This window comes from Aptenodytes patagonicus, chromosome 3 (genome assembly GCF_965638725.1).
Source record: "Aptenodytes patagonicus chromosome 3, bAptPat1.pri.cur, whole genome shotgun sequence".
In the NCBI taxonomy this organism is placed as follows: Eukaryota; Metazoa; Chordata; class Aves; order Sphenisciformes; family Spheniscidae; genus Aptenodytes; species Aptenodytes patagonicus.
This window is the reverse complement of record NC_134951.1, coordinates 81,537,687-81,548,492: the sequence shown is the minus strand read 5'-3', so window position 1 is coordinate 81,548,492 and position 10,806 is coordinate 81,537,687. Positions and strand designations below refer to the sequence as shown.

Genomic DNA, 10,806 nt, shown 5'->3' with positions numbered 1-10,806 from the left:
CAAAGCACAGACCCAAAGTAAGGTGGTGCTGCCAACCCAACCGAGGGACAGCGTGCCCGGTCTTTCGGGGTTCGAATGCTCACGGCTTCTGCTAGGACGTGTTTGTTTGTTTTGAGTGGAGCACCTCAAGTGAAATAAATACCTGATAGCGAAAAGACCATCTCAAAATATCTGTGGTAGCGTCTAGGTGTCAACTTAGTAAGCCTCGCCCATAATTTCTTTGCAAATGCTGCTTTCCCCTTCCGAAGAGGACAAAAAGCGGGCGGTAGATGCTCGGGCAGAAAGAGCTTGAAGAAACTTTAACGCGGGACTTAGTCTGAAGGGATAACAATTTTTCCTGTGTTTCTGGACAGCAGCTGAAGCGAGCTGCCATGCGGAATTTAACACGTCAGGCTGAAGGGGAAAAAAAGCTCTGCGGAGTTGAGTAAGTTAAGGATATGTGAGCCCGGCGGTGCTGTGTAATGAAAATACAGCCGTAAGTCCTAACTCCTAAACCAAAAAGAAACCGAAAATGATAGCGGAAGCGTTGGGTTTATTTGAAGTTGGATGAAGGCAGACGCGCTGGGGCTGCTGCTCCGCTGCGTGCGGAGCGTGGAGAGGCAGGGGCTGCGGGCGGGGGCTGCGGGCGGGGGCTGCGGGCGGGGTGTGCCCGCCCGCAGAAGGAGCCGGTGCCCGGACTGAAGCGCCGTCTGGACCCTGCAAGAGGGACCCCTTCAGCCTGCCTTCCCCTGGTAGCCCCGACTTCCAGCTCCTCCTGCCGCCAGGCAGCTTGCCCGTGTACCCCGGGCGCTTTCTCCTAAAATCTCAAAACCCCCGGCAGCGATGCCGCGCGGTGTTCGGAGAGTGGGGAGATGCCTATTTTAAAAGAAACCCTTATTTTTGCACGGCGCCGCTCCTTTCCCCTCTCCTGTGCTCCCGTTTAAAGAACTTGTTATTGTTTAAAGAGACCCCATGGAACTATTTCCTGCTCATTGTCACCTCTCTCCCCCTCGCCCTCTATCCAGGGATTCTCACGGAAAGGTAATAAACTGTTTCCCTCACACCACAGACCGCCGCAGCCCCGGAGAATGCAAACTATTAAAACACCGGCGGGCGGGAGTGTTTCGAACCAGCCCTCCCCTCCCTCGCCCCATCTCTTGCTTTTGCGCCAAACGACTTTACAAGAAATCCAGCCCGCTGCAAAGTTTCCCCCGCGAGGCTCAGGCTCCACTCCTGCCCGCAGAAACTCGCGGGGGGTTCTCCTTGTTACACGAAACGAAGCCTTTAGCTGTCGGTCTGGTTTTTAGAAGCTTGCTTTTTTTTTTTTTTTTTTTTTTTGGGGGGGGGGGGGTTGGCTCGTAACCATCGATCCGATTTTTAGAAGTATTTTTTAACTTGGGTGGGATGGCTCGAAACCACCGTGGTCGAGCATCTCGGCTGCCTCAGTACCGGCAAACCGATGGGAGGCAAACTCCGCGCCTTTTCTCACGGGTGGGCTCTCGCGATCCCCAAGAGACGGGGAGAGGGTGGCGGGGGGTGCGCTTACTGTGCCGGGTGTCTGGTCGGCTGCTCTACGGGGCGGTTTCAGCTTTTTGGTTGAACTTTCCAGCCAGGTTTGTCGCCGCTGACTGCCACCTTCACTTCAGCCGGAGCGCCACGGCTTGCGGCAAGGGAGCGTGGGAAGCGGCGGGGCGGGCGCGGGGGGGGGGGGGGGGGGGGGCGCGGGCAGCCTGCGGGGGCCTGGGGAGACGGACTTCCCCGTGTTTTCCCTACACGCGAATCCGCGGCCCGGGAGTCTCCCGTCCAGGACCGGCTGCCTGAAACCAGCCCTCGGGGCCTTGCTGTGGCGGGCGTCGGTGGCCCCGTTACTGAGAGCGGCGGGGAGGCGGGAGGGTGCCGCGCGCGGGTTATGAGGCTGTTGCCGCGATGGGCCATTTCCTCCGCGGCTGCCGGAGCCCCGGCCCCGGCGGCTTTGATAGAGGTGCAAACATTTGGGGGCAGATTTACATAAAATAGCCGCGTTTAATGCCGCGGGCTGCAATTAACATCACAGGCTTCCCCGGGCACCGTTGTGATATGGCCGCGGGCAGCCAATCGGAAAGGCCGGCCGGACAGATCAAAGCGGCCGTCCGCCAATCAGCGGGGCCCCCCCGCCGGCATTGTGATGTCACCGGGGGGGGTGTTTATGACGGGGTATAACAGCGGCCCCTTCCCCGCTCCCGCTCGCTGGGGCCGCGGAGGTCAAGTGGAGTCGGCCCCGGCCCCGCCGCCGCTCGGGGCTCTGCCAGGGCGCCTGCCCCGCCAGGCGGGCGCGGGGCCAGGATGAGCTCCCCGGGCTCGGAGGGCGCGGGCAAGCCCCTGCAGTACCGCGTGGACCACCTGCTGAGCGCCGTGGAGAGCGAGCTGCAGGCGGGCAGCGAGAAGGGCGACCCCACGGAGCGGGAGCTGCGGGTCACGCTGGAGGACAACGACCTGTGGCTGCGCTTCAAGGAGCTCACCAACGAGATGATCGTCACCAAAAACGGCAGGTAGGGGTGCCGCGGGCCCCGCGCCCTCCCGCCGCCTCCGCCCCCGGCCCGCGCACGCCTCCGCGGGGGCGGCGGGCGAGGGGGTCCCGGCGGCGGCGGCGGCCGCCCGGCTGCGCCCGGGGGGGACCGGGGGCTGCCCCCCGCCGTGCCTCGCGCCTCCGTGTCGCCCCGCAGGAGGATGTTCCCGGTGCTGAAGGTGAGCGTGTCGGGGCTGGACCCCAACGCCATGTACTCCTTCCTGCTGGACTTCGTGGCGGCCGACGGGCACCGCTGGAAGTACGTGAACGGGGAGTGGGTGCCGGGCGGGAAGCCGGAGCCGCAGGCGCCCAGCTGCGTCTACATCCACCCCGACTCGCCCAACTTCGGCGCGCACTGGATGAAGGCGCCCGTCTCCTTCAGCAAAGTCAAACTCACCAACAAGCTCAACGGCGGCGGGCAGGTAAGCGCCGGGACCGGCACCGCTCCGCCCTCGCCCCGCTCAGCGGAGCGGGGCTGGACCGACCCGTCCCGTCCCGTCCCGTCCCGTCCCTGCGGGGCGGCGGGGTCCGGCCGAGCCACCGCTCACGCCCTCCTTAATCCTCGTTTTTATACTGCTGTTACCAAACGTGCTGGCGTGGGGTGGGTCGCGCTTTTTTCCCCTCTTGCCTCCCCCCTCCCCCCCCATCCCCCCCAAGAACCGCATTTTTTTTTGGCAGAACTGGTCTTGCGGCCGAGGATGGGTGCCTTGATATTTTGACTTTCTTTTATTTAATGTCCCTCTGGTCCGAATGTCTGATAACGCCAGCGGTGTAGTCGATGTCTTTCTGGCTACTTGTCGCCAAGTGTTTGCGGCTGTGCAAGCTGCCCTGTCAAGTAACAGGGATGAGGACAACCGGGCAAAAAGTTGAGGTGTCTGACTGCAGTGTTCCATTCTTTCTCTTACGGCTTCGGCTTTAGAGTTTATCGGTACCTGTTGCCTCTTTCTCCTCTGCTGGAAAGATGGCTCATTAGATACTTTAAAACCTGAGTGTCTTCTGTGCCTGCCAGCCTCTGTCACCCCTCTGTCACTGCTTACCTGCTCTATCCGCTTGCTCACAGATCATGTTGAACTCCCTGCACAAGTATGAGCCAAGGATCCATATAGTGCGAGTGGGTGGCCCACAGCGGATGATCACCAGCCATTCCTTCCCAGAGACCCAGTTTATAGCCGTGACGGCCTACCAGAACGAGGAGGTATGCCCAGCAGGGAGGAAAGGATGCAAGTACCAGGAGGTTTCAAGTAGCAAAGTGCATGTTACAGAGCGAAATAATGGATCTCATTTCACGTCTTTCAGTTCTTTCTGTGCTTTGTTTGAGGCTAAATATAAGAAATGAAATTAAGATATGTAAAAGTCCTATGAATGTATAATAGCACAAAGTTCTGATCACTGCTTGTCTCAATATGTACCGCAAACTCGTTGCAGGAGAGTAATTCTTAAAAGAGTCTGTGGGGCAAACAAGTATGGTAAGAAACACAGTTGTCACTTTCAGCTACACGGTGAAGTAACTGGACGTGCCATTTTCAAAACTGCTCCTTCTCTGTTAGCCAAAATGCATGTCCACGTTTAATGAATCTGTAAATTGCCAATGTTTTTGAGGTTTTTTTGATGCCCATTCTGCTCTGGCTTGAAATGTGAAGCTTTTTATCACTCCCTAGTATACTACCTTTCTTAGCTGTTTCCTTAGCTGATCAATAAACCCAGGCAATTCAGTCCCTTAGAATTTGGCAGAGGGACTAATTCCTAGCCCTCTGCTAATACTTCAGACCTTAGGGGCTGTTTATTTGATGTCCATAGGTTGGTATTATGGGCCTAATCTTATTTCTTCAAAAATCTGTGGTTTCACTAACTTCAGTGGATAGTTCCAATTCAAATCCTACTATCTGTGTGATAATGAATGGTGATACTTGCAAATAAAGATATTTGTTGTTGTTTTTAGATCACAGCTTTAAAAATTAAATACAATCCGTTTGCAAAGGCATTTCTTGATGCAAAAGAAAGGTGAGAGCTCTTAACTCAATTCTAAAGTGTGGATTTTTAACATAGATTTGTAAAAGCATATTCTTAACTAACACAACACGGTTTCTTCTATAGAAGCGATCACAAAGACATGATGGAGGAAGTGGGAGACAACCAGCAGTCTGGCTATTCGCAGCGTACGTTTCCTTTCATTCTGCATCATGAACATAACTTTGATTTCTTCCATCTCATCTGTTAAGTTAAGCAAAACTTCGAGAGCGGTGTTTGCTGGCTGGCTTGTGAGTTCATAGGGAGAATAATATTACCAATCCTTATGGTTGCGGTTCATGCAGGCTTATGTATAAACAGAATGTATAAACATTATGATCTATGTGTGTGTGGCTAAGACTTCTGTATTACATTCAAAATCCTTTAATAGGCTCTTGCAGTTACCTTCATGTGCAGAAAGACAGCCGCCTTTGTATACAAGGACAGCGATATTCATATGGATACGGAGGCAAAAGTTTATTTCAAAATACAGCAGAAAATTATTGAAATGGTACTTATGTTTTATGTACTTTAAGAAAATTAGGGGCTCTTGCTTAAGTTTTTTCAGATGAAGAAAAAGCATTAGTGTTTTAATAATTTCTGTTTTAACAGATTATTGCCAGAAAATGTCTGCAGCCTATAAAGGGGGGACGTTGAGTTGCAGTAGGAATTATTTTGTTTCTGTGAAAATACTTAATTTTTAAGAGTTCTTCTTAGCAGTCTGAGAAACTTGAGAGCTTAGCTATAGATTGAGACCCCCAAAGAGCAATTTGAACACTAACAATTACTGAGCACGCACTACCTATGTAAGGGAGGGTTTAACCATTTCAGTGTTTCCTTACTGTGATTGTAATTAAATGGTAACTTAAAAAAACATTAGCTTGACACGGGGCTTTTTCTAAGCTGTTGTCTAATTTCCTTCAGAAGATCATTTAAGAAAGTTGTAAAGATTCAGAATTTTCAGCCATGTTGAAACTCTGTTTCCTTTCCTGAGCGTGCATTTCCTCGCTGACTGATTATTTATCTCGTTGCTCTGTGATTCTTTCCCTGCCTGGCTGCATTACGTACCCATCTTACAAACCTCTTGTTCCCCACAGTAGGTAGTTGGCTTATTCCTGGGTCTGGGACTCTGTGCCCACCTGCCAATCCTCACCCTCAGTTTGGAGCCCCCCTGTCGCTCTCCCCTGCTCACAGCTGTGAAAGGTACTCATCGCTGAGGAACCACCGTCCTGCCCCCTACCCCAACCCCTACACCCATAGAAACAACTCGCCAAGTAAGTCTGACGTTGCAGCTCTCTAAAAAGATGGGAAATGAGCCGAGGGATGCGAGCTTTGAGCGGTGGGCGTCTCGAGCGATGCCGCAGAAATTGAGGTCGCTATCTAGCTCAGTTTTCGCAGAGGGCTTGGGGCCAGCATTGCAAAGAAATAGGGGTGATGAGTATGTGTCCCCAGCCTCTTTATGACGGAAAAACTGAAGGTGTGCAGAACTGTCTCCTGCTAATAGATTAGATTATATCGTGCTGGCTTTGCCTTGTGCTCTTAAATTCTTGTAACCAGTGAGCTTAAACTTACTTTGACTTTTTTTAAGTTAAGTTTGAAAGTGAGGACTTTAATCATTAGTTATAGGTAATACAATGAAATGAAGAAGTATGTCTGGTTCTGTTAGCGTCACTTGTTATTAACACATAATTGAGGGCCTGATTCTGTCAGTTTTATTCAGTGCATTAAAGTTGTTCTCAATGAATGTGTCACAACTGGATATGCAGAAACAATATGGAGCTGAGTAAACTGCAGAGCTATTTAAAAGTTGTGCTCAGAAATAGCCAAATAGCTTAAGGCTTAGTGCCTTAAGCCACAGGTACTTAAGGGAGAGGAGATAAAAAAAAAATCGCTGTTGAAAAAAAAAGGGGGGCATTTTTTTGTCTGGCAAAGGTCTGTTAATGATTTTTGCCCTTCAGCCTGTATGGATAGTGAAGGTTTCCATTTAAAAAAAAACATTGAATATTTTGAATTGTGAAGCAATACACAGGCTTCTAGATGCAGCCTGACCAATCTTGTATGTAGCTTTGTAGTTCATTTTAAAGTGGAAAACTAGCTTTCTGTGGACTTTTCTTGCATCTTGGAAATTTTATGCAAGTTTTGTGACTTGAAACAGAATAAAAGAACAAACCACCTCCGGTGTTCCTTCTTGTTCCCTGGTCCTCAGCAAGGAACCTCTTCTCCTTTCCTCAGCCAGCTGCCACAGGAACCTCTTTCTCGCTATAGAGGGCTGTATAGGATTCCCTTTATAGCTTCCTAGTGCCTCTGCTGTGTTGGCCAGCCAGTTTTGGTCACAAGCTGAGTAGTTTAAGCCACACTCCTGTTGGTGCCTAAGGCAGACTTCAGAGCCCGTGGTGGCATGCTCAGCTCCAAAACTGGGATGTGTGATCCAGCGATATGCTTGTTATCCAGGGCTGCCAGACTGTTATTGCCAATGTAGATGACGAAGATAAAGAAGGTGCCCTGGAAGAGTGATTGGGATAGTGTAAGTAGGGAGCCCGCCTCTTCCCACTGACAGACTAAGGAAGCATGGGCTGAACTAGCAGCAGGTGGTTTGAAGACAGCTTTTTGGCTGTAGATCCTTCATAGAAATAAGACTTTGCAGTTGTAAGTTGAGTAAAACAACACCTCAGCAGGGGCATGCCAGTGAGGGTGTAAACTTGACACAACTGGTAGCTGACTTCATTTTTCTGCGTGTGTGTGAAGTCTGGCTTTTTGCAAGGCAGTAATGGGGAGGGTGGTTTAAAGGTATACATTGCATTTGAATACAAGATTGTTATTTGGTCTGATTCTAGTGTGTTTAAGTGCTTGCTTGTTTTCTCAGCAGCCTATGCCGATAACTCCTCTGCCTGCCTTTCTATGCTGCAGTCCCATGACAACTGGTCTTCTCTAGGAGTTCCCACACACACGACGATGCTGCCCATGAGTCACAGCACTGGCACAGCTACCAGCTCCAGGTAGGAGTCCATCCCTCAGCAGCCCTCAAATCACTGTATTGATACTTTCTAGGAAGAGAAGGCTGAAAAAGGAGGTAGAGAGTCACCAGCAAACTAGAAATCCTTATGGCCACGTGTGACTCATTGGCCATCTGGGAGGGCTTGGGGGGGGGGGGGGGGGGCGGGCACACTGAGAAGGGCTATTTACAGGGAAAAGATTGAATAAACAGATAAACTATTTTTTTTAATGTTTTGGTTTTGGAAATGTAGATACTTGTGACAGCAATATTTGGTAGATGAAGGATTGCAAATCACTTAGACAAACGTCCATTGAATTTGAGGATGCTCTTTTAAGCTTCATCTCCACTTTGCTTTTAAGCAAAATGGTGTTTTAAAAAGTTTTTTTGATCTGTTTCATTTTAGCCAGCCACCGCTTTCCCATCCATCTCCACAAAGCCTTGTTCTGCTACAAACAAAGGGGCAGTGAACCATACTGTGGAGAAGGAGCAAGCGGTTGGGGCAGTAATTCTTTACTTGAGCGTTGCCACAGAAGTCAGCATAGCGTGGGATAATACACTTGGTGAAAACCTTTGCCATTTTGTGATCATATAAATGTATCTTTTCTCCTCTTCATACTTTTTATCTTAATTAAACTTTTGAATCCTTTAGCAGAGATTTAGCTTACAGTCAGTCTCTTGGAGCTAAATTTGCAAATTCAAAGAAATGCAGATAAGGTGGTAAAATATTTGCTATTAACCACAGAGGGCTGAGGTTTGGGCATCTTTCTTGGCAATTCAGATCTACCACTGTGGAAAGCATTTTTATTTGAATCATGCACGTAGACACTTAGCTATTAATCAGAGTATGTACTACTACCCAGTGTAAAATAACTGTATTACTGAATCTAAGTTTAGTTCTGAACGTATGTTAATGAAGTAAACAGGTCCTCCTCGCACTTCTTTCCATGTCTGGCCCCCAGGATACATGTTTGGAAAGTTTCAAAGTCCACTGAGTATCAGTTGCTGCACTAAGAGTTGTCCAGTAGATAAAACCAGTAGAACTGGAACTGTGGGACCTCAAGGAAGGCATTTCTGCCATCCCTTTTGTCTAAGCCCCTATTTGTAAAGCAAGAATAATACTTACCTCTTTTGCTAAACTGCTTGGGATGGATAGGTAGAAAGCACTGTGTAGTATTACACAGCAGGACTGAACTTTCTCTCATAGTGTTTATCTTGAATCAGCTTGTTTCTTTTAATTCATCTGCGTGTTGACACATGTGTGTAGATACATACCCAGAAGAGAGAGAATGGAGGCTGTAGTGTCCTGACAAGGCTTTTTTCCTTTTAAGCAGCCCTTTCTGTAGTATCCGTGCAATCTGCAGCCATCAATCTAGCTCCTCCCCTTCTAACATGAGGTGTCAAACAAGGTCCTAGGAGGGCTGAATTGCTGTCTGGAGGCATCTGCCCCTCTCTGACTACAGAGGCACTCAAGGGGGGTTAGGGCTTTGACAGACTCATGGCAATGGATTCAAACCTGTCCGGGGCCAACAGCTGCTGTGTCCAGCCACCTCCATCATGTGGCTTTCCCCTGAGGAAAGGGTATGGCATGGCTCAGGAATCGGCTCTCAAACCTCTGCATTTTTCAGGCCAGCCTGTTCATTCCTCAGCTTTGCTTAAGATTTGCTAGCATACGCACTGCTGGACCTGCTGTTGGGAAAACAGGGAGGTTAGATTTATTGGTGGGGTGCCATGAACATGACCTCCTGCCTGGGAGTCCTTCCTACCTTGCAGTGGCTGGGAGCTAAATTCACTGTCTCCAGCAAATGAACCCAGCTTGGGAGCTGTGTTGTAACCCGAGCTACTGCCAGCAGGCACTAGAGTCACTAATAACCTATTTTATTTACCACTTTCCCTCTTTCAGTCAGTATCCTAACTTATGGTCTGTGAGCAACAGCACCATCACACCGGTGTCTCAGTCAAGCGGGATGTCCAACGGCCTGAGCTCCCAGTTTTTACGTGGCTCTCCAGCGCACTACACTGCGCTTCCGCACCCGGTCACTGCCGCCTCCTCCGCCTCCCCCCTGTATGACGGCGGGGCACCCACGGACCTGCCCGACAGCCAGTACGATGCCTCCGCACATGCCAGGCTAGCATCCACATGGACGCCAGTCACCCCCCCTTCCATGTAAACCCAGACCTTTTCCTATAAGACAGACTCTTAGCTACTGAATTACTTTAAATGCTTAATCCTCAAGGAAGAGAACAAGGAGACATGAAGTAAATTACAGACAAAGCATCTGCACTGCTTTGCACAGAGCATCTACATTATACCTCTTATAGTGAACAGTGCATCATTGACTTCATGTAGAGTTTACAAACCTGGTGAGCGTGCAATTCTGAGAGCAGATTCACTGCTTTTAATCTTTCTTTTTTTTTTTCTTAAGTTTGATAGACCTAAGTTTTAAGATTTTTACTTAGATTCCAAATTTCTCAGTGTCCTGATATATTTGGACCTGAAGTTTGGCATCATTCTTGACTAAGTTACTCCTAACTGTTTTTCAGTTAATTTTTTTAATGGCAAACTTAGCTATAGTCATGAGAAGACTTTTATTAACTGTCTAGTTAGAAGCATTCTGAAATATGCACAAATGTAGCTGAGGAGTGAAGTTTTTGGAAAATCATGTGCACTAACACGTATTTGCCTCACAAATACGTTGTGTTCTTAACTGTATGCTTATTTCCTTGCTGCTGAATTAATGTTGAGACAATCTGCAAGAACTATATTCTTACTAATAAATGCAGTATTAATGTTTGGTCTAAATTGTTTTACCCAAAAGACTCCTTTTAGAGATAAGTTTTGCTGTTTGATCATACAGATTTCAAATACCTGTCAGCTTAGCTAAACATCTAATTTCAAACAGCCAGTGTCTAATAGGGAGCCCTATCCAAAACCTTTTTGAGCCATTGAAAAAACAACACTGGGTTTTTTTTTTTATGGTCTCTGGCTCAGGCCTTAAGGGAGGGAATTCAACACCTGGAGAATCATTCTAATTTATTTTATTTCAATATTGTACTCTGTTGATCTATATTTATTATTTGGTAAGTTACAACTTTATTTTCTGCATGTTAAGATATGTAAATAATCCCTCAACCTATGGTGTACTCTTTTAAGACAATCATACGTGGGATATGTCACCCAATGGCACATTGAACAGCATGGATGTAAGTAGTTAACTTATTGTAAGAGGGAAAGCTCTAGTTACCAGTAACTTGGGGGAAAAAGTGCAGATATACTAAGCTT

General features: G+C 48.5%; 1 protein-coding gene across 4 annotated transcripts; it reads left to right on the top strand.

Moving 5' to 3' along the window:
- The first annotated feature begins 2,301 nt into the window (after positions 1-2,301).
- Positions 2,302-9,694, top strand: TBXT (T-box transcription factor T). Of its 4 annotated transcripts, none has more exons than XM_076335527.1 (8): positions 2,302-2,507; positions 2,682-2,946; positions 3,585-3,719; positions 4,464-4,525; positions 4,619-4,680; positions 5,632-5,805; positions 7,398-7,527; positions 9,427-9,694. In XM_076335527.1, the coding sequence occupies exons 1-8, from the start codon at positions 2,302-2,304 to the stop codon at positions 9,692-9,694; spliced, it is 1,302 nt and encodes a 433-aa protein (XP_076191642.1). The 4 variants fall into 4 exon arrangements, with proteins under 4 accessions (XP_076191642.1, XP_076191641.1, XP_076191640.1 ...); XM_076335526.1 differs by having other exon boundaries at positions 5,629-5,805; XM_076335525.1 differs by having other exon boundaries at positions 5,629-5,805; positions 7,395-7,527.
- Positions 9,695-10,806: the final 1,112 nt, after the last annotated feature.